The 24,070-nt window shown below is 45.4% G+C and overlaps 1 protein-coding gene across 4 annotated transcripts in view; it reads left to right on the top strand.

Annotated features, from left to right (window-relative positions):
- TACC1 (transforming acidic coiled-coil containing protein 1) overlaps nt 1–24,070 on the top strand; it is a 127,669-nt gene that overhangs the window by 3,010 nt on the left and 100,589 nt on the right. For 2 of the 4 annotated variants that reach the window (XM_023516988.1, XM_023516987.1), the window contains exon 1: nt 19,056–19,466. The exons of the other annotated variants lie outside the window; for them this stretch is intronic. In XM_023516988.1, coding sequence (XP_023372756.1) covers nt 19,390–19,466 — 77 coding nt within the window. In that variant the 5' untranslated portion in view covers nt 19,056–19,389. Of the gene's footprint in view, nt 1–19,055; nt 19,467–24,070 lie in introns of those variants that run through there. 4 annotated transcript variants of the gene reach the window in all.

Raw genomic sequence — 24,070 nt, 5'->3', positions numbered from 1 at the left:
TACTGAGCCAGGTGCTGTGCTGAGCACTGTACACAGATTAGCTCATGCCATGCTCACAGAAGGTAGCTGTAAGGTGGCTCTCAGTATGGTCCCCACTCTGCTGAGGTGGAACTCTACAGAAAGAAGGAAGTGACAGGCCCAAGGACACCCAGCCGTAAGTGGTGAAGGGAGGATTGCTGCCCCATCCTCCTGCATCTGAGCCACACTGCCTTGAGGGTTTTTGCAGCCCTGTTGACAGAGGTAGAGGAATATTGTTGTGAGTATGGCTCTTTCATACTTTTGTGTTTTATGGAAGAATGCCCCTGAGAATAGGCTGGGAGGAGCAGAGTCCCAGGGCTGGGACAGAATGTTCTATGGAAGGAAGCGCCCCTGTGATTAAGCGGAGCTAGGATTCTTGTCCAAACTGCATTCCAATAAACTCCACTTCCTCTCTGAGAGTTGGTACGGTTGAATGGGAAACAGCCAGGCTCTGTAGCCAAACTGCCTAGGTTCAAATCCCAGCTCAGCTGCCTAGGTCATCTCAGGCATATTGTGTAACCCCTGTGCCTTAGTTTCTCTAAAATAATGATATCCTCTGTGGAGGGATGAATAATGCACAAAGGTATTATGATGATAAAACGACTTAATCCATATTTAGAACTGGGTTTGGCATGTAGTAAGCACTCAACAAATACATTATTGTGTGTAAAGAGGTTACTAAATTAGCCCAAGGAAAAGTATAGTAGTTTGGTGGCTATTTGGAAATAAGAACTGGTGTTTGAGACTATAAAATGGATACCAACGAACAGTATATAATTTCATTTTGAGCTAGGGAGGAGGACTGAGCCTGGACCCTAAAAAGCAGCCTCCCACCTACAGGAAAGAGTTTAGATGTCCTCCCAGACATTAAAGAGGTAAAACTGAAAATATTTTTAAAAGTAGTCATTCGTTGCCAAATTAGATCCTTGGATTAAATACAGTAAGTGCAATTTAGATAGCTTTGTAGTTACGGAAATTAGTGCCACCTCTGACCTATTGTTATGAAAAACAAAAGAATCTTGCCCCCCCTTTTTTTTTTTTTTAGTAAATGCCATTGGCTGAACCACTTGTACTTTTGGAAGGATGACTTTAGGATTTTAAACTGAGATATAAAATTTAAGACCAAAATTTAGCCGATAGAAAGAAAAAAACACAAGGAGATCTTACAAAAGAATATTCTGGCTTTTTCAAAGAACAAAATCTGGGGCTGAGCTCAGTGGCTCACACCTGTAATCCCAGCACTCTGGGAGGCCAAGGCAGGTGAATCTCTTAAGCTTAGGAATTTAGAGACCAGCCTGAGCAAGAGCAAGATCTTGCCTCTACTAAAAATAGAAAAACTGGCCAGGCATCATGGTGCACACCTGTAGTCCCAGCTACTTGGGAGGCTGAGGCAGGAGGATCACTTGAGCCCAAGAGTTTGAGGTTACTGTGAGCTGTGATGATGTCATGCACTCTACCCAGGGTGAAAGAGGGAGACTCTGCCTCAAAAGAAAAGAAAAAAAGAACAGGTCTGGAAGCACAGCCTTAGTCTGGATTAAATATATAATAATCTTGAAGCTAGTGTGCATCAATTTTCCAACTTCTACTGGAAGTAAAAGTAGAAAATAAATAAACCAGAGACTGATGTTGACTGAACAGTTACTAGTAGCCAACCCTTGTAAGCACCTCTGTGCCTCTTTTCGTTTGTTTTACTGTCAGGACTGCCTGTCAGGCGAGTACTATTATCTGCTGTTTGCAACCCAGGATGGCAAGGTTTAGACCAGGAAGTGCTATGAATAGCAACAGACAGCTGGTAAGTGCAGGGGTTGGGATTCTAATTTAGGACTATCTAATTTAGTTTTTTTTTTTTTTTTTGAGACAGAGCCTAAAGTTGTCTCCTTGGGTAAAGTGCTGTGGCATCACAGCTCACAGCAACCTCGAACTCCAGGGCTTAAGCGATTCTCTTGCCTCAGCCTCCCAAGTAGCCGGGACTATAGGCACCCGCCACAATGCCGGGCTATTTTTTGGTTGTGTTGCCATTGTTGTTTGGTCAGCCTGCGCTGGATTCGAAACCCTCAGCTCTGGTGTATGTGGCTGGCGCCTTAGCCGCTTGAACTACAGGCGCCGAGCCAAGTCATGGGTGCTTAAACCTGACAGTCTAGTTCTAGTAATTCTAGTCCTCCCTGGTTTAAGCCATTTCTGTCTGTTTGAAGCATAGTGTACATGGAAGGGGGTGGACGGAGCCATGACTCCTAAGCACTAGCGCAGCTCTAGTGTGAGCTGGACGCTCGTGGGCACTTTGGAGAGCAGGGGATGGAAGATGCACAGAGCCCCTGACAGGGGAGGTGCAGTCTTGTTGTGTCTTCTAAGCAAGAAAACAGCCTCAGGCAGCTGCAGGGGCCCATCTTCTCTTCAGAAGCCTCCCTAGGAGGGATTCTTCCCTCCCTTTCTGCATCTCAGCCATGTCCTGCCTGGACAGAGAAGGTTTCAGCTGTGGACTCCCACTGAGTCCACCCTCAGTATCTCATATCCAAAATTGAGCCTCTTGTATATATTTTTGTCCATCAGAACCACCTTTGACCAGGGCTTGATTTTTAGCAAACTGTTTGAAAATGATTAATCAACAAATCCGTGCACTGGTGCATCCCTGGTGGGAGACTTGGAGGCTGCCCTGTGACAGTGAATAGGAGCCTCTAACCACACTCCACAGCAGTTGGCTGGAAAGGCACGCTCCTTTCTGAGGCTCTGAGGGTCCAGGTTGCAAGCTGTTGGTTGTGTTTTTACCTGAATATCGATAACATTTATAGCATCAGCCAACAGAGACAGCTCCAGTGTGAAGTATGTGTTACCTCATTCTTCAGTGCCCAGAGTCCCCCACTTTGTCCTTTTCTCTTTCCTTGTGGCCTCTCTTCACTTGATTCTTGGCCTCTCACATTCAAGCTCACCTTCCTTTCCCATCTCCGTTAAGGCCTGTGGGCCCTTCATTCACTGGATGACATTAAACTGCACATAGCCCAAGTGTGGGTGTGTTTATAACAAGAATCAAATCGTTTTGCTGGAAACAGGATGACAATGGACTTTAGGAATTAGTTTGCGATTTGCAGAGTGTTTTAAGGATTTGGGGATATAGGACCTCCTTAGCAACCCCCCAATCACACACTGTAAACCAGTGCTCACTTGGGGCCCAGCAGTCATTATGCAGGTCCTAGTTTAGTAACGGGAGGTGTTTGGGGGGAGGGGGCAAGTCTGTTGCTTGCCCCCTTATCCCAGGCCGTATCCCACCCATAAGGTATGAGGGTAGAAAAAAGAGAGGGCTTCCCCACCTTTTTCACTTTCAGCCCTGGAGAAGCAATGAAGATACTTTCTTCCTTAGCCACACTCTCCATTTTTAAAAGCAGGTTGGATACAAGCAGATTGGAGCCTTCCAAAAGCGGACACAATGCAGCCCAAATGCCCCAAGGCGGCAGGGGAGGGCTCATTTGTTGTTCAACATAGGACTCTCCTGGACTCTTGGAACTGTCCATAGTTTGGGTTTCTGGCTAATTATTACCACCTGCGTGGTGGCTGGGCCTGCCGGGCCTGCCAGTGGACCTGTCAAGTTGCCGGCCAGCTGAGGGCTGCCCCAGCTGTGGCCAGCTACTGGGGTGTGGGGGAAACAAGCAGGCGTGCCTGCTAACTGCCTCCTGGCCTCCCACAGTTGGCTCTCCAGAGCCTGGTCTGGTTTTCACAGAGTCACCGTCCCTTTTCCAGGATGCTGGTGGCGTCTCTGCACACCACACATGAACACAGCCTGCTCCTGCCCTTGGAGGAGCTCCCCAACCAGCAGGCGCTGCACGTGTTCATGCAGACGCAGGAGTGAGTCACGGAAAGGAGAAGCTTGGATACATGTGCTTTAGTCAATAAACAGCTGTCAGGACTTGGGCAGGCATCGGCCAAGCCTGGGAAGGCATTTAGTCTGCTTCTAGAATCACCAGCATCAGAGCTGGAAGGGATCTTACTCTCTCTACTCTAAACATTTCATTTTACAGCTTTGGAGAATGAGGCCCAGAGAGGTGATGAGTTGCCCAAGGCCACAGAAGGTCAGGGCCTCTCTGTTTCGTAAAACAAACTGGTATGTGCAGATAGTCTTGAGAAGGAATTTAAGCTATGTGAGTGCTGGATATTTCCATTTGTCCTAATAATCCACTCTCCAGTATTCTCCACTTGCTGTGTGCCCGGAGATGCCTTTCACTGTGTACACCAGTGTTTTCAACCTTTATTTATCTCATTACACATTTGAACCTATAGTTAAACTTCCATGGCACACTTAAATTATGTAGATCAAAAAAAAAAGAGTGAGAAAAAGAATATATTTACTGTGCTTTGAATAGCTGTCTTTTTTTTTTTTTTTTCAGTTTTGGCGGGGCCGGGTATAATGGGCCCAGTATATGGGCCCAGCATCCTACTCCTTGAGCCACAGGCACCACCCAGTCTTTTTTTTTTTTTTTTTTTTTGAGACAGAGTCTCATTTTGTTGCCCTGGGTAGAGTGCTATGGTGTCACAGCTCATAGCAACCTCAAACTCCTGAGCTCAGGCTATCCTCTTGCCTCAGCCTCCCGAGTAGCTGGAAGCCTGCCACAATGCCTGGTTTTTTATTGTTGTTGTTGTTTTTGTTTTTAGATAGAGTCTCATTTTGTCGCCCTCAGTAGGTGTTGCAGCGTCACAGCTCACAGCAACCTCAAATTCTTGGGCTTAAGCAATTCTCTTGCCTCAGCCTCCCAAGTAGCTGGGACTACAGGTGCCTGTGACAACGCCCAGCTATTTTTTTGTTGTTGTAGTTGTCATTGTTGTTTAGCAGGCCCGGGCAGCGTTCGAACCCGCCAGCCCCAGTGTATGTGGCCGGCGCCCTATCCACTGAGCTACAGGCACTGAGCCAGTAATCTCATATTTCTAAAGAGTTATCTGAGCATGCCAGGTGGTTTGTAAGGCTGATTTATTAAGCAGAAACTGACACTGACAAGGCCAATAATCTCAACACTGGCTACATGTGTTTTTGTTGCAGTTATCATTGATGTTTAGCTGGCCCAGGCTGGGTTCAAACAGGCCAGCCTGTGTGGCTGGCATCCTACGCACTGAGCTACCGGTGCGGCCAACCTGGCTATTTTTTTTTTTTTTTTTTTTTTGCAGTTTTTGGTCAGGGTTGGGTTTGAACTCTCCACCTCCAGCATATGGGGCCGGTGCCTTACTCCTTTGAGCCACAGGTGCCACCGCAACCTGGCCATTTTTAGAGACAGGGTCTCGCTCTTGCTCAAGCTGGTCTTGAACCTGTGAGCTCAGGCAATTCACCCTCCCTGGCCTTCCAGAGTGCTGGGATTACAGTTGTAAGCCACCAAGCCCAGGCTGAATGTCTTTCAAAAATAACTTAATTAATGGTCTTTAAAATGTTTCAAGATACACCAGTCGAAAATCACTGCACTAGACTCTAATTCCCTTATCTTTGGGGCTCCCTTAAACCTTGCCTCCAGTTAGATTCAGCCAGTGGAGTGTGTGTGCAGAGGGAAGTCAGAGGATGGAGGTGCGCTGTGAAGGATGTGTGCCACTTGCTCCTTTCCTGCGGCTGCCTTGGCCCCTGCCTGGGGGCAGCAAGTTCAGGCCTGGAGCAGTGACAGCATCTCCTTCCTCTCCTTCCACCCTACAGCCCTGGGCTACTGCACTCTCCCTTGTTGTCTTTGAAACTCTACTCAGCCCTCGGTATACAGTCCCTTTATTAAATTCTCATATTGAGAAGTGTTACCTGCCAGCATCCAGATGGAGCTGTAGAACAAAGACTGCCCCTTCCAGTAGTCCCCAATTGGGAAAAAGTGGCCAGGCCTTCATACTATTGCCTTGCTCAGCCATTGCCTGGGGTCTGCCAGAGAAGACATCTCAACTCAAGAGCTGAGACAGACCATGAAGGCACTAACAGCTGGAGGTTATCAGCCTGCCGCATTCCTTGGAGCTGGGTTGCCAAAACAAATCCTTTCTTGGAGAGGGATCTGAGTGCTCCAACTCTGAGTCTGCCAGAAATATCTTTGGAAATTCCAAGTGGAGTTGGCTGACCACTGGTCAGGAATCTTGAACAGATGATTCCTCCATTGAATGGGACTTAGGACCAGACAGTCCCGTTGGTTTCTTTCAGCTCTGGGGTCCTGAGATCACTCGTCATCCTTCTTTGATAAAGGTAATCCAGGCATTCCATTTCTCACATCAGCCCACCTTGCTCACACCTCTACTTTCTCTCCTTACATTGACTATCTCATGCCCTCCTGTGTCAGAACATTTCCTTCTCCCCAGGGACCACTTATAGAAGGGCAGAGGAGCCAGAAGACAGGGTCTGTGGCTCTCACTTCTGTCCGTACCTTTTCTTTTCTTTCTTTCTTTCTTTTTTTTTTTTTTTTGAGACAGAATCTCACCCTTGGTAGAGTGCCATAGCTTCATAGCTCACAGCAATCTCAAACTCTTGGGCTCATGTGATTCTCCTGCCTTAGCCTCCCGAGCAGCTGGGACTACGGGCGCCCAGAACAACACCCAATTTTTAGAGACCGGGCTCGCTCTTGCTGGGGCTGCTCTCAAACTCCTCAATGTCCACACCTTTTCAGATCCCAGATGTTCCAAAGATGTTTACAATATCCATAGCAATATGGATCAAGGAGTTGAACATAGATAAAAAGTTTGTGACTGCAGGCAAGAAAATGGAAACATTCCAAGTTAAGACTACACAAACCAAATCCTGGTCCGAGGTGTCCCGGGCACATAGCATGGAAAAAGTGAAACAACAGCACTCCCTACTGATCTCTGAGTGTACTACACCTGGCAAAGTGTGATATTTTCTTTTTCTTCCATTCTAATTCTCTCGCGCATGGGTGCGCCTGGATTCCATCAGCAGGTACAGAGTTATTCCACTACAGTGCGGTCCTTTCTCTGTAGGAGAAAAGAAAATTTCCAGGCATCTTGGAAAAAGAATGGGTCCAGTGTTTTGTTCTACCTGTGCTCATTCCTCCTTTTATTTAATCCACTTAAGGTTAAAGCCTGTTTTTATTGTCTGTTTTTTGAGGGTTTTTTTTCCTTTTCTTGAAACTTGTGGCCCCCTCCGGCTCCCAAGGGTCCTGAGATAGATAATTAAGGTTTGTTCATGGCCTCTAAGGAAGTCTTAACTTCTTTTTTTTTTTTTTTTTTTTTTTTTTGAGACAGAGCCTCAAGCTGTCCCCCTGGGTAGAGTGCTGTGGCATCACAGCTCACGGCAACCTCCAACTCCTGGGCTCAAGCGAGTCTCCTGCCTCAGCCGCCCAAGTAGCTGGGACCACAGGCGCCCGCCACAATGCCCGGCTATTTTTTTTTGGTTGCAGCCATGGTCGTTTGGTGGGTCCGGGCTGGATTCGAACCCACCACCTTAGGTGTATGTGGCTGGCGCCTTAACCACTTGAGCCACAGGCACCAAGCCGGAAGTCTTAACTTCTAAGCCAAAAGAACTTTTTCTTTTACTTTGTTTTTCTTTCGAGATGTCCTTTGAATGTTTGCTTCCACAGACCCTGTTTTGTTTTGCCCCAGCTGGAGAGCAGTAGCATTTTTTTATATTATGCTGTTATTTTTATACAATGAACCATGCATGCTGATTTTAATTCCAAAGACTCACAAATTAAAGAGCTTCCTTGAACCCAGGCCCGCAGGATTCCTGCCAGCTTTCTGGTTTTTCTGTCCTCTTTGTCATTTTTTGGTGGCAATGACTAATGCCAGAGCCTGTTAGTTAGTGAGTAGAAATAAAGCATTGGTAGATGAGTTCTCCCTCCCTGACACACCCAGGACCAGCCGGTGGTGTTAGAATAATGTTTAAACACCCAAAGGTTGTTCCAGGTCACTATTCCAAATTTACATGAGACCCCCAAAGGTAGTAAGAGTTAATATTCCAAGAAGACACTGAGAGTCTTGGATGTTTGAATTGTGGACAGGTTCTATCTCTGAAAACAATGACAAGGGGCCAAAAATAGCCTGCTTTAAAAGAAAATCAATAAAATTCACATAAAGGGCAAACCGTCCCTGGACCATTATGTAGGAACAGAAATGACAAGTAAATGAAATACAAAACAAAAGAAGCTTCAGCAAGGAAGTGCTTTCTCCCTCCGGAACCACAGACTGAGATTGTGCATCTGGCAGCTGTCCCCACAGTAGGAGAACAAGGTCACAGGTGTGAAGGACCAGCTCTCTTCTGGGAACTGCCTAGTTACTGTAGGTGACACTTGCATCACCTTGAAACAGGGGAACAAAGACAGGTTTTTGGTTGGTTGCTTTTTTCCCCCCAGAGTTTGGCTTTCCTAGCACAAAGTGTTAGACACTACTCACACATAGAGTGGCTGGTGGAATCATAGAGAAATTTCTGAGAATAATCCTTGGCAGAAGGCATTTGGCTGGAAACTTGCCCTGAAAACTTACCTTGCAAATAAGCATATGACTTTCACCTGACTTAATTCTCTTCCAGTCCGAGGAAAGGCCCCGGACTTGGTTGCTGGCGTGTTTAGAGTACGAATGCAAAGGCAGATCACCAAAGGTAATTTCTCTCCTTGACACTGAATATACTTGGGATGGATTTGAAAGTAAACAGTTTGATTTTCTAATGAAAATAATGGATGTGTAATCTTTGTCTTTGCATTAAGTGTGAAAGAAGGAAGTAATGATTCAAGAATGAACTAAGGCCTGGTTAGAGATCTGAGTCCTGGTTCAGGCCTTGCCACTGTCTCTGTAACTTGGGGCAGGTCTCCCCCTCCTGCTGCCTCAGGGCCTCTGCTTCCTTATGTTAACATGAGAAGGCGGAACTAGACGGGCTCTCAGGGCCTTTCCAGCTCCAGTCTTTGAATCAGTTTCTTATTTTTGATTTCTTATTACATTTAAGTGGTGCCAAAACAATAGCGTGAGGTGCTTAGGGCATGAAATTATGTCAGCATCATCTTGTGGCTGGTAATAGGCCTCAGAAAACTCTCGCCTCATCAAGCATTTTTCCAAAGCTGAATTCAAAGTAAGATAGACACCCAGCTGGGCTTCCGGTATGTATTTGTCAAATGAATGAATGAATGCCTGAGTAACTTAGGACACTCTTAAGGGGAAAGAAAATGGAAACATTCTGCCAGAGGAAATTTATTTGGAATAGGGGATAGATTTGCTTGGCAATGATGGGCAGGGATGGGGAGGGGTGGGGGAGACTGTGGACAGTTCTGGCCAGGGCTGAACTTTAGGCCTGGGAAATGTTAGGGTTAGAACTATTGATACAGCACTCCCTGTGTATAGAGTACAGTGGGCGACTGCTGGCAAGGCTGCCAAGGAATGCAGTTCTTTCGGGCATAGGTGGTTTGACTCCAAGATAACAGGACTCTTTTTCTCCGTAATCTAATGGTCAGAGTACAGATTAGGATTTGTAAGTCTTATAAACTTAAAACAGTAGTAGCTAAATGATATGTATAGAAAGTTGTGTTGTGTTGTGTAGTATTTTAAGATAGAGTCTCACTCTGTTGCCCAGGCTAGAGTGTTGTGGCATCATCATAGCTCACAGCAACCTCAAACTCCTGGGCTCCAATGATCCTCCTTGCCTCAGCCTCCTGAATAGCCTGCCACCATATCCTGTTAATTTTTCTATTTTTTTTAGCAGAGGTGGGATCTTGCTATGTTGCTTGGGCTGGTCATGAATTCCTGGTCTCAAGAAATATTCCTTCCTTGGCCTCCTAGAGTGCTGGGATTATAGGTGTGAGCCACTCACTGCACCTGGCCTAAATGATCCGTAAAAGAAATGGATCATTTCTTTTCTTCACATGAAAGAAATCTGTAGGTGAGCAATCCAAGGGAGGTTCAGAGGCTCCGTGGTGTCAGGAATTCAGACTCCTTCAACCTCAGCAGATAGTTTTTACCTCAAGATTAATGACAGCTGCTTGATTTCAGCTATCCTGTCAGCATTTTAGCCAGCAGGGAACAGAAAGGACCAAAATAGGGCTCACCTCCCCATTCCCCACTAATGACATTTCCTGGAAGTTGAAGTCCAAGCTTCTGTTTTGATCCCATTGACTAGAACTTAGTTATGTGGCCACACGCAGGTGTAATGGAGACTGGGAAGTGTCACTTCATTCACAGCCGGGCACCTGGCTAAAACTCCACACAGTTTCTTATTCGTTTGTTTGTTTTGCTAAGAGGGAGAACAGATACTGGGAGTATTGGTCTTTGTTACTTTGAGAGATTACAGGTTGACTCCAGCTGTGCAATGATGCTCCAGCTGCCCAACTCCTTTGGTCTTTATCCCCTAAAATTGCCCTCAGAGCCCATAGCAAATTATTTTCAGTATCCTTTGGTTTTTAAAAGTGGTCCAAAGTCACTTAAGACAACTGTGATGAGTAAGGTGGGTGATAAAGCCAGGTATTACCATTTCATGAGAACAACATACAGGCTTCTGCTTCTGGGATCATTCTGGTGGTTATGGGATCCCTGCAGAAAATAATTCTAACATCTGGACTGACACACAAGAACCTGAAGACGCTGAAGAGGAAACAGAAGTAGACAGTCGTGTGACACATGTCAGCTGGGAGCACAGGGGACAGGAGCGAAACAAGCACTAGGCCCCTAGGCTCTTAGTCTGGGGCTGAGTGTGGTCACCAACGGCTACATCTCCTGAGGGGTAAGAAGAGCAAAGCCAGGAGATTGAGAGTGCTGAGAAAGTGAGGGGTCTCCCACCCGAACCTCTGATCAGCTCCAGAACTACATTGCACAAAACACACTCAAAACAGCTCAGCGAAAGACAAGAGATCTGCACTCATATTGGGCTGAACCCAAGAAACAGAGTTTGCAGTTGAGGCTCAGCCAGAAAATTGTCTGTTAAAACAAAAGAAAAACAATAGCAAAGAAAAATAACGGTCTGAAATCTCTGCAACTTAGCATTCATGATAGCCAAGAATCAAACCAAAATTACCTAATATATAAAGAAGCAAGAAAACAGAGCATGCTCTTAAGAGAAAAGTCAATCAAATCAACCTGGAGATGAGAGATGTAGGAATTTAAAAGGCAAGGGTTTTAAAGCGTTTTCATACAGTTTAAAGGACTTTATAGCTGTTTTCAATGTAATTTTTAAAACTAAGAGGAAAAACTTGTTTTTGATTAAAATCTCAACAGAGAAATGGGACGTTTTAGCAGAGAATAGACACAGTAAAGAACTAAATAGAAATCTCTTTCTTTATTGCTGTCTTTCTGCTTTCAAGTTTATAGTCATTTAACTTCCACGTGTCTTGGCTTGGCGTTCATGTTTATTCTATTTAGTGTTCACGTAGCCTCTTGTGTCTGCAAATTTCTGATTTTTATTACATTTGGGAAGTGCTTGTTATTATTTTTGCAGTTTTTGGCTGGGGCTGGGTTTGAACCCGCCACCTCCGGCACATGGGGCCGGCACCCCACTCCTTTGAGCCACAGAAGCCGCCACTGTTATTATTTTTTTGAATATTTTTCTACTCCATTTTCTTCTCTTCTTTGAGATTTCAATTACATGTATATTTGTTTATATCATCTTAGAAGTCCCTAAGATTTTGTTCATTTTATTTTAAATCTTTTTCCTCTCTGTTATTAAATTTGAGTAATTTTGATTTATCTATCTTAAAGCTTACTTACACTTTTCTTGAATATATTCATTTGGCTGTTAATTCCCTCTGGTGAATTTTCTATTTAGGAAATTGTACTTTTCAGCTGTAGAATTTACATGAAGAAGTATCAACTGCAAATGTGCTATGATGTATTTTGTAATTATAGGTCAATCAGTAAACATAATCAGGAAAATTTAAATAGAATAATGTTTAAAACATTAATTTTTAAAAGGCGGGAATTGAGATATAGAAAAATAAATGTCAGAGGAGACAACTGAAAACAAAATAAATGAAAAAATGACAGACCCACACCCAACCACATCAGTTAAATTAAACGTAATGAACTAAACCATTCAATTGAAAGACTAAGATAAATGATTGTTTTTAAATAGATACAAAAACAAATATAACACCTCACTAAAGAAGATACACAGATGACAAAATAAACTTATGAAAAAATGTTTAACATTTTTTTGTTATTAGGTAATAGCAAATTAAAACAACAGTGAGATAGCACTACACACCTAAGTGGATGGCCCAAGTCAAAATACCGACAACATAAAGTGCTGGTAAGGCTGTAGGACACAGGACCTCTCGTTCATTGCTGGTGGGAATGCAGAATGGGGCGACACTTAGACAGTTTTGGCGGTTTCTTGCAAAACTAAACATAGTGTTAGCATATAAACCAGCAATCTCACTCCTTGGTATTTACCCAAATGAGCTGAAAACTTAAGTCTACACAATAACCTGCACACAGGTGTTTATGCAGCTTTATTCATAATTGCCAAAACTTGGAAGTAACCAAGATGTCCTTCAGTACACAAATGAATAAACTGATAACACCCACAGAGCGGAATATTATTCAGCACTAACAAGCTATCAGGCCATGAAAAGATAGGGAGAAATCGTATTGTTATACTAAGAGAAAAAAGCGAATCTGAAAGGGCTACATACCCTGTGATTCCAAAGATGGAACCTTCTGGAAAAGGCAAAACTAAGGAGACAATACAAAATTAGTGATTTCCAGGGGGTGGAGGAGGGGAGGGATGAACAGGTAGAACACACAGGATTTTTAGAAGAATGAACCTATTCTGTAAGACACCATAGCGGTGGAAACATGTCATCGTACGTTTGTGAAAACTCATAGGGCATATGATCAGAGCACATCCTAATGTAAATTATGGATGCAGGTTTGTTGATTGTAACAGATGTACCACTCTGGTGTGGCACATTCATAGTGGGGAGGCCGTGTGAGTGTAGGAGGAGGGGGATCTATGAGAACTCTCTGTATTTTCATCTCAATTTACCTACAAAACCCAAAGCTGTTCTAAAAAATAAAATCTATTAAAAAATAAACTTCTAAGACATACTTTGAATAGAAAGACAGAAGGACATCAAATATAGATGGATAGAAAAGATAAATCATGTAAGTAAGTAAGCACAAGAAGGCTGAGGTGGTTATATTAGTATCAAATTAAAATAGATTTCTAAGCAAAATGTATTACCAAAAACAGAAGGGCACTTCAGGGCCTGGCGAGGTGGCTCACTCCTATAATCCTAGCACTCTGGGAGGCCGAGGAGGATGGATCACCTGAGCGTGGGCGTTCAAGACCAGTCTGAGCAAAATCAAGACCAGGCATCATGGTAAGTGGCTATAGTCCCACCTTCTCCAGAGACTGAGGCAAGAGGACCACTTGAGCCCAGGAGTTTGAAGTTACTGTGAGCCATGACGCCACAGCAGTCTACCCAGGACACAGAGTGAGAAGCTGTCTCCAAAACCCCCCCAAACCAAAAAACAAACAAAAAAATTTGTCATGAATACATGATCTATGTGTTTATGACTTAATAAAAAAATAAAAATAAATAATATGTGGCTCTAAAGGAAGGAACCAGTTTTGTCCTTAGCCCTATTATAATCTTAGTCTATTTTGTGTTGCCTTAAAGGAATACCTGAGGCTGAACACTGATAAACCAGTCATGGAAGTTAAAGACTGCGCATCTGGTGTGGCCATCAGGCTGCTTCCACCTGTAGTGGAAGGCAAAAAAGCGGAGCTGGCATGTACTGAGATTATAGGGCAAGAACAGGAGCTAGGGAGAGCAGGAAGGTGCCAGGCTCTTTTTAACAACCAGCTGTAGAAGGAACTCAGAACTCATTCATCCCCCAAGGGAGGACATTGATCTATCCAGAAGGGATCCACCCCCATGACCCAAACACCTACTAGGCTTCCATAAACTGCCACACTGGGGGTCAGATTTCAACATGAGATCCAGCAGAAACAAACCACATCCAAACCCACAGCACTGATACATTAGCATTTAAATAATTTACAAATGAGGAGAGATGTATAGCTCTGAGGTAAGCATGTAACTTCCCAAGGTGATACTTTGAAGGATATATTCATTTGGCATGATTGCTGAGGGGAAAGGTCCATGTGGAACAGAACGTGAGCAATCAAGATGATTTGGTTTAAATACTGGACGTAGGCTCGGTGCCTGTGGCTCAAGCGGCTAAGGTGCCAGCCACATACACCTAAGGTGGCGGGTTCGAATCCCTAGCCCAGGCCCACCAAACAACAATGATGGCTGCAACCAAAAAATGGCCGGGCGTTGTGGCGGGCTCCTGTAGTCCCCGCTACTTGGGAGGCTGAGGCAGGAGACTCGCTTGAGCCCAGGAGTTGGAGGTTGCTGTGAGCTGTGATGCTATGGCACTCTACCCAGGGGGATAGCTTGAGGCTCCGTCTAAAAAAAAAAATAAAATAAATAAATAAATACTGGACGTAACACTCACTTCCCTAAACCGGAGCTTTTTTATCATAATATGGAGTGTGCAGTGTCAGGATTGAGGCACTATACCATGGAGACCATGTCCCGTGTGATGCGAACTCTGGAGCTGCCCTACCTGGGTTTGAATCTAGCGAGCATGTTTAACCTTTCTATGCTTCATTTTACTTGTTTGCAAAGGCATACCTTGTTTTATTGTTCTTAGCTTTATTACATTTTTCAAATACCACTTTTTTTGTGTGAGACAAGAGTCTCTCTCTGTCATGGAGTGCTGTAGCGTCACCATACCTCACAGCAACCTTAACCTCTTGAGTTCAAGTGATCCTCCTGTCTCAGGCTCCCTAGTAGCTGAGACTATAGGCACCCACCACAATGCCCAGCTAGTTTTTCTATTTTTAGTAGAGATAGGGTCTCACTCTTGTTTAGGCTAGTCTTAAATTCCTGAGCTCAAAGAATCCACCCACCTCAGCCGCCCAAAGTGCCAAGATTACAGGTGTGAGCTCACCAGCCAGATAACCCCATTTTTTTCTACCACAAATTGAAGTTGCTCTCATGTGTAATCCTAGCACTTTGAGAGGCAGAGGCAGGAGGATCACTTGAAGCCGGGAATTCAAGGCCAGCCTGAGCAACATAGCAAGACCCCATCTTAAAAAAAAGTATAATCATAATAAAAATGATATTGTGATTGCATAGTAACAATACCCTATTATCATTAGGAATGACAGAGTTTTTTGTTTTTTAATTGAAATATACAAAGCAAGAAGGATTTTAAACCAAGAGCATTAAACAGAGCAACTTTATCCCCTAATCTATACTTTTGTTGGCAATCTGTAGCCAGTCTCTGGGATAAAGAAATAGATCTTGGTTTTGCTTCCATGAGGAGGACAAATCAATATGCGTAGGGTGGAGGGGTGTCTGGGGATCTCAGGTTTGTTCTTAGGCATTTGCCCTGAAAACCCTCGTACGTGTACTTCCCAAAGGCAAGATTTCCCTTCACTGTCTTCACTTCCCCTGGTCTGAAGCCCTAGCTGCCCATGTCTCTGCACCAGCCAGGGCAGCAAATGAAATAAAAAGCATACGCCAAAACCAGCCAACACACAAGCATCTCTGCAGAGATGCCCCATGGGTCCCATGCAGACATTCTTTCACATCATTGTGCTGAGTCCTTTTTTAAGTCTTGTCTCAGTTTCTTCTGAGAAACAATGTGGGCTTCCCTGTTTTCTTTCAAAACCGTTTTAGTGGAACTAGTCTGCCTTTCTGTGTACTACGAATAGTAAAACTCTTCCCAGCCATCTTGTCTACACAGAAAGAAAACTTCCCCATTCTGACCCTCCTCTCCTGCCAGCCACCCCTCCCGTTTTCCCTTAGCATGAGCTACTGAGAATAAAGACCTGCCTCACAGGGACACTCAGTGGAGGGAGCCACAGCTCGGACAGGGTTACGTTTGTATTATCAATGGCACTTGAAACTTGAATCATATTGATACTGGAATTTCACTCTTCAGTAGGTTCTTGGTCTTGGTGATTCGAAGAATGAATCCAAGGACCACAGATCAGTGGTAAGACGGGATTTATTTACAGAAAAGAATACCAAGTGCCAGAGCCCCTGGCAGAGAGAGAAAAGTGCCCTCTCTCCCTCTCTGTCTGTCTGTCTGTAGGCTCTTTGTCTAGGGGTATCTATAGTCGCATGGGGCCCTGGGTAGTTACATTTAGCATGTCTGGGACATGTCTGGGTCATGTCTGGGACAGTGTGTCTGGGGCATGTCTGGCCCTTGGTAGTTACATTTAGTGTGTCTGGGACATGTCTGGAACAACATGTCTGGGACATCGTGTCTGGGTCATGTCTGGGACAATGTGTCTGGGGCATGTCTGGGACAATGTGTCTGGGCCATGTCTGGCCCTTGGTAGTTACATTTAGCGGGGCTTGGTAGTTACATTAGCCTGTCTGGGGCATGTGTGGGTCATGTTGCAAATGCATGGCTATAACCCCTTTCATTCCCAGGCCTAGGAAATAGGGATCCCCCTACCCACCATCCAGCCCACTGGTTCTGCTGCTTGCTGCCACGGCACCAACATCACCAAGGTGGAGGCAGCCGGTCTGTGCCCCCCACCCCCAGGAGCTGACTGGGATACCACTTATCCTGTATCAATATCGTCCAAGTATTCTACACAGACTGTGAGAAGAATCTGAACTTTAAAAAAAAAGTTAGCTGCTGGGCACAGTGGCGCATGCCTGTAATCCTAGCATTCTGGGCTGCTGAGGCAGGAGGATTGCGTGAACTTAGGAATTCCAGACCAGCCTGAACAAGAATGAGACCCTGTCTCTAGTAAAAACTAGCTGGGTGTGATGGGCACAGGCCTGTAGTCCCAGCTACTTGGGAGGCTAAGGCAAGAGATCACTTGAGCCCAAGAGTTTGAGGCTGCTGTGACCTATGATGACACCAGGGCACTCAACCCGGGGCGAAAGAGTGAGACTCTGTCCAAACAAACAAACAAACAAACATAAAAATTAGCTACCAAGAGTCAACTTGTCTTTAGCTGTTTGAAATTCTTCCCACAAAAATCTCCATTCCTGTCTCACTACACTTTTACTAATTAATGTTTATTTCCTACCCCCCAGATACTCTGCTTGTATATTTCCTTCTTTTTTTGCTTGTATATTTCTACCCAATGGCAGCCCCCTGTGATACCGAAATTTTGCTCTTCATTAGGGTCTTGGTCTCGGTGATTTGAAGAATGAATCCGAGGACCACAGATCAGTGGTAAGACAGGATTTATTTACAGAAAAGAATACAGAAGTGCCAGAGCTCCTGGAAGAGAGAGAAAACTCGAGTTAGGAGAGAAAAAGTGCTCTTTCTCCCTCTCTGTCTGTCTCTCTGTAGGCTCTTTGTCTAGGGGTGTCTATAGTCCTATGGGGCCCTCCATAGTTACATTTAGCATGTCTGGGACATCCTGTTTGGGGCATGTCTGCCCCTTGGTAGTTACATTTAGCAGGGCTAGGTAGTTACATTTAGCAGGTCTGGGACATCTATCTGGTACATGTCTGGCACAACATGTCTGGGTTGCAAACAAATGGCTACAATCCCTTTTATTCCCAGGCCTAGGAAATGGGGATCCCCTGCCCGCCCTCCAGCCTGCTGGTTCTGCTGCTTGCTGCCACCGCACCAACATTGCCAAGGCGGAGACAGCCGGTACGCGCCCCCCAGCTCCACGAGCTGGCTGGGATACCACTTGTCCTGTGTCACCTGGACATTATGATCTCTCTAGCTAAGGACAGGGAAAATAATCTGTAAACAGGTAGTCAAAATTTGACATGCTAAAGATCTGTTGCAAATATGTCTCTTATAAGTTTTCTGATCCTTTAGGAAAAATTTAAATGTAGCCACATACATCTGTGTTCTCCTATAGCCTCCTGTTAAGAATGACATTCCTAGGAAAGACAATTCTGTGTGCCTAGCCACTGACTCATTCATTCATTTAGCAAATATTTGTTGTACATAAACCATGAGCCCAGCTCGTGCCAGGGGCTAAGCTAAGATAGAGAGATAGAGAGGTAAAAAGCATTCCTGCCATTAAAGAACTCGTATTCTAGTGGAAAGACAGACAAGTGAAGACATGATTACAAAATAAGATTGGTAAACCCATTTTCAGAAGAACTGACAACCACCAAAGGAGCACTGAGGGAAAAAATGACAACTTGTGTGTAGGGTAAATGGATCTATCCATAATTATAAGTGTCCTCTGTGTGCCAAGCATTAATGGAGCCAACATTCTAGTGAGTGACACAGGAAGTAACAAGGGACACGGACTATTGGGAAGCAGGATGGTGTCATAGAAGGAAGGTTTGAGTTGGGTCTGGAGGGATGATTAGGTATTAGCAGAAAGGTTGTTCCAATCTGGGGGGAGGGCCATGCTGGACTGAGGACAGGTGTCTGGAGAGGAGGGAGGTGGGAGGCAGGAATGGGTGAGGAAGAGCATGAAATATTCTGGAAAGGGAGTTGTGATGGGTAGCTAGATCACAGGTGACACAGAGGGAAAGGTGCATTTTCCCCTCAGACACAGTATGGAAGAGAATTCATTCCTTAGTAGTTAGAAACAACAGGACACTAAGAGGCCATTCGAGTGGCTCACGTCTGTAATCAGTTGGGAGGCCAAGGCAGGTGGATTGCTTAAGCCCAGTCTGAGGTTGCTGTGAGCTATGATGATCCCATGACACTCTACACAGGGCGGCAGAGTGAGACTCTGTCTCAAAAAAAAGGGGGGCGGGGGGAGGACATTAAGAGGTAAAGAGCATACTCCCTTATTTTACAAAAACAACAAGACTCAGAGACGATGTGGGACAACTTGTCCCAAGCCACCTAGCAAGGTAGGGGCAGAACCAGGACTAACTCAGTTGTCTGTCCAACTCAGTCCAGGCCTCACTCCCGCCCCTGGAGGCAGAAGCGGTTGGGGCGGGGGGGAGGCCGCGCCCCGCGAGACCCGCCTTGGTCTCCAGACACCGCGCACGCCGCCCCCTGCGGGTGCTCCTCTGCATAGCTGCCCCCGGGGCCTCTTCCCTCAGCTTCCTCGCTTGCCCCAGACCCAGCGAGTTAAGCGCCCAGCGTCCCCCGCCAGCGGGGACCTCGCGCCCTCCACCTGTTGCCCTTCGCTGCGGAGAGGCTCCCTGGCAGAGGCTGGCCCGGGGCTCTCCCGCAGCCCCGCGCACCCGGGACGCGGCCAGGGCGCTTGGCATCACCCCGCGCTGTCCCCGCCGGGCGCTCGGGTCGCCGAGCAGGCCAGGCCCTCTAACTTGCGGAAAAGTTGGCAGCTTCTTTAGCAAGTTCCTTTCCCCGGCGGCCAGGACCCCAAGGCAGGGCTTTCCCGTCTGCCCCCACTCCCGTCCCCTGTCCGCCCCACCCTTCCTTCTCCGCCCGCCGCCTCCCCGCCCGCGGTGGGGCAGAGCCGCCCGGCAGCAGAGCACCGGCCGGCGCAGCCGGGGCGCCAGGTTCTGAGCAATGGGAGGCGCCCACTCGCAGACCCCGCGGGCCCAGGAACACGCCGGGGAGAGGCCCCCGAGGCCCAGAGAGACCGCGTGAGTCCCGCAGCCCTCTCACGGGGCCGCCCTTTGGGGGTTTGCGTGCCAGCGCGGATGAAGTGCGAGGGCTGGGAAGGTGGGGTTCCGGCTGGTGGCTGCGGGGCGCGAGCGCTCTTGGTTTGGCCTACTGAGACCTCCAGCCCGGAGCTTCTCCCTGCGAGGAGCTGAGGGCTCCCGGCTTGGACCCCATAGCGGCCAAAATCCGTCCAGGAGGATCTGCTGCGCTGGTCCTCTTCAATCTGCATCTGCGAAAGAAGGGGACCCCAAAATTTTTTGAACTCGTCCATGCAGGAAAACGCACGCGTCCTCAAGGGCTCTTGAAACATTGCGAAGAGAGAGTTATTAGCAAGGAGGCGTAAATATTAGAAAGGGACTCAAGTCTCAAAGATTAAAAGTTCCGCTCGTGTTGCCTTCAGGCTCTAGGAATTTTGACTCCGTGCTTGTTGCTTACAAGAGCTCTCCCTTGTTTGCTCCAAGGGTTTCATGATGATCTCAGAAAAAGAGCTGCATTGTAGTAGCAGCAATTAGGCTTTTGTTCTAGGACAGCAACAACTGGGGACACCGAGTACTGTAATGCAAGCTGTGAAGGGAAATTTTTAGAGAATTCGATTGACAGCGAGTGTCAGGGTTTGAAAGTGGCAATGCTTCCTTTCAGAGAGGATGCCTTGATGGCGAGTTGAGAATCCACATAGTCTAAATGTTTGATGTAGAACTTCTTAGAGTGTATGTGTGTCTTCGTGATGACGCCGTGCTAAGGAATCCATCCTCTTTATTTTTAATTCAAAACTTATCCATCGTACATGCAGCCTGAACCGTGGGAGGCTTTTGATCATCTTTTCAAGGCATAGTAGCTTCCAGCACGTCCAGAAGCGAGAGGTGTTAGTTGTACCTCCTAATGTTTAGATCACAAATGTAATCTTAGTTCAGGCAGCTTGTTAATAAGAATAGCTGAGTTTTATTGACGACATAAGATGAGCGAAATGCTTCTCAGTGCCCTGTGTTAATACCTAAGAATACTAAGTTAGTTTCTATTCTTGTCTTCATTTCACTAGTCAGGAAACTGAAGCACAGAGAGGTGAAGTCATTTGTCCAGCTCGCACAGCTGGACAGAGGCCGACCCCAGGTTGGGTGACTCCAGAGCCCATTCTGCAGGTCCCTCCCACTGAAGACCTGGGACTATGCTAGGAAACAAAAATTTGTCTCCAACTGGCAGAACACACCCCTTCTTTTTTCTTTAATTTTCTCTGAGTAAGTATAGCAATGCTTTATACCTAATAAGACAAAATTGCCAAAGTTGATGTAATTCTTAAAAACAAACATAAGAGGCAGTATAACATTCAGGTGAAATTAAGAGTTGGTTTTAGTTCCAGGCTCCTTCTTAACAGCTGGAGATCTTGTATTTGTCCCCAAACCCCTCTGTGTCTCATTTGTGAAATGGGAAGGATAACAATCCTTACTTCATAGGCTGTTCTGAGGTTGACATAAAGTCGTGCATACACGTGTATGAATCCAAGTTATAGTTTTATCTCTGAGCAATGGATAGGTTTAGCCAAGAATGAAAGTTGACTATTTACTTTTTGTGAATGTGTGGCTAGCTTTACTGGGTAACTTGAAAGTAAATGATGGACTCTTTCACTGATAGCATGCTGAAGAAATGACCTCAGCATGCAACATCGGGTTCAGTGGTTAGGGTGTTAAATGACCAACTGTTAAATTACCCAGTGACTTTGCAGTAGAGAGAGCATCTGCCTCCAATAAGGTTCTGTGTTTACCTTGTACATTTTGTAAAACTTGCTTAAAAATGGTCAACATAATATCACAAGGTCTTAGGAATACAGCCCTTCCCTACTGAGTGAACACTTTTAAGAAGCACATAACACATGTAGCCAGTGTTGAGATTACTGGTCTTGTCAGTGTCAGGTTCTGCTTAATAAATCAGCCTTACAAACCACCTCGCATGCTCAGATAACTCTTTAGAAATATGAGATTCCTGGCTCAGTGCCTATAGCTCAGTGGATAGGACGCCAGACCCAGGCCGGGCCTGCTAAACAACAATGACAACTACAACAACAACAAAATACCTGTGTGTTGTGGCAGGCACCTGTAGTCCCAGCTACTTGGGAGGCTGAGGCAAGAGAATCGTTGAAGCCCAAGCATTTGAAGTTGCTGTGAGCTATGATGCCATGACATAGTGAGACTCTGTCTCAAAAAAAATAAAGAAAAATATGAGATTCCACACCCATAATATATATGGAGAGGAACAAGTAGGCTTCTAATCCAAGTCCTGCCTCCTGCAGATGGACAAGCCACAAGTCTGTCCCGGGTACAGGAAAGTAAGGGTTTCACTGTTAATGTCACCAGCTGTAAATTTCCTGCCAGACATATGGCTGTAGGGATAACACTGACCTCAAGGAAGTTCTGTCCTCAGGCTGTGGCATTTTTGAGATCTATTGTTCCTTTAAAAAGAAAACATGAAAATTACTCAAATAATGCATTAATACTGGCATTTATCCTTTGAAAGAGAAATTATGTTTCAGAGTGTTCACAGTGTGTATGTCAGAATAATTTAATCAGGGACCAAAAGGAACCAGATAAACCTCTCTTACAAGAGCTCTGTTGTGAGATATAAAGTACATGAAAAGATATGTCTGATTTTAAGATAAAACTTACTATTATTGAAAATTGTGACAGCCAAGCTTCTCCAGACCCAAGAAAACGCAGATGAGCTGGCTTTGGTAAAAAGTGGGAGAAACTTCACCTCACTTATTGAGGGAGACTGCCCAGCATGGTCATTAAGACTAGGCTGTGTGGGTTGGAATTTCGGCTAGATCACTTTTGAGCTTAGTTTAGGAAGCATTGGAACTATAGATATTTAACTCTTAGGTGGGGCAGATTTCTTGTGTTTTAAATGGCAATAGTAATTAAGACTAACTTTTGAAGTGGTGTACAGTATTAGCACAGTGCCCAGCACTTGGTACTCAGTTTGCAAACTGTTATCAGTATAGTTCTCTGCACATGCACCTGTGAACCAGATGTTGTGCTGGGCTCTTTGGGAGATATATTCATGAGTGAGGCAGGATCTCTTGTGAAAGGAAGGTTAGTGTGTATTCTGACTCCATGAGACCTTTTAGAGAGCAAGGCACTAACTTTCTGAGTTAAGTTTTTCCTCCGTTAATTTCTGTTTTCCAGAAAGTTGTACTACTGAGAGAATAGAAATGTGTTTGGGGATATAGTCGTTTGAGGAAATGTTCGAAACCACTGATTCCTCAGTAGTTTATTTCGGGTCGTGTGGCCAAGGTAGGTTTCTAAGAGTGGTAAATAATTTGTGGAGAGGCTTGAAGAACAGCATAAAGCCGAGCCTGTGGTGCGTTAGGTGACGTGGTGTGCAGTCGAGTCATCTAGTGCTGCTTGGCTGGTCTGCCTGGAATGCAAGAAATGCACCTGTTGTCAGTTCTTCCTGGTTAAATCTCTAGACCAGTCTTTGTTTGCATTTGGAAGAGCATCGTGCAATCTGTTAGTTAGGAGGAGTTTGTGAAGTCGTTCTGATGATATAAATTAGGTGCAGTCTGTACAGTGTTCTAGTGAACTGCAGTCAGCAACAGTGAGCTGGAGTGCCTCTGATGAACATGTCACCATGGGACGTGTGTCCCTGATAGGAAGAGGGAGCTGCTGGCTTTGAGGTTTTGTTTGTTTTGTTTTCTGAGACTCTGTCACCCTGGATAGAGTGTCATGGCATCATAGCTCATAGCAACCTCCAAGTCTCGGGCAATCCTCCTGCCTCAGCCTCCCAAATGGCTGAGACTACAGGCTCCTGCCACAGTGCCCGGCTTTTTTCTATTTTCCATAGAGAGAGGGTCTTGCTCTTCATTGCTGAGGCTGGTCTCTAACTCTTGAGCTCAATCAATCCACCCACCTTGGGCCTCCCCAAGTGCTAAGATTCCAGGCATGAGTCGCTATGCCCAGCCTGGCTTTGAGGTTTTAGATACAAGAAAACATGGCTCAAAATAAGGAAATGTAATGAGCAACATTTCTGAAATCCATTGCTTGTGAATTTACAGTATTGTTCAGTGCCTTCTCACCAAGCCATTGTCATTAGAAAATGTTCCCATTTGCTCTAGCAGTTTTGAAAATGTCCATGTAAAATGTTTCTGTGTACAGTTAAGAGAAAGAGATTCAGAAAAACCATCTGATGGTTTCATATGATGAAAAGTTTAAAGAATTATAGTATTTAACTTGGAGAAAGAGCCCAAGAGATGTGGCCATATATAATTTTCAAGAAAGGTGGGCTGGCTCCATCTCCAGCGAAGCCAACCCAAAAGGAAATGCTTTGCATTGCGTGACAGTGGAATTATTTGTATGTATATGTTGAGTTTAGGTACCATGACTTCTGGACTTGAAGGTAGTTGAAATAAACAGAGTAGTTTATTAAGGTAGTTGAGTAAATAGAGTTTATAAGGGAGAAAAATTCCCTCCCTGCAAATCATTAAAAAGTGAGGCAGGCTCGGTGCCTATAGCTCAACCGGCTAAGGCGCCAGCCACGTACACCTAAGGTGGCGGGTTCAAATCCCCAGCCTGGACCCGCCAAACAACAATGACGGCTG

The sequence above is a fragment of the Otolemur garnettii genome, unplaced genomic scaffold (genome assembly GCF_000181295.1).
Source record: "Otolemur garnettii isolate 467f Iridium unplaced genomic scaffold, OtoGar3 scaffold00102, whole genome shotgun sequence".
NCBI lineage: Eukaryota > Metazoa > Chordata > Mammalia > Primates > Galagidae > Otolemur > Otolemur garnettii.
This window is presented reverse-complemented; position numbering and strand designations above follow the sequence as displayed.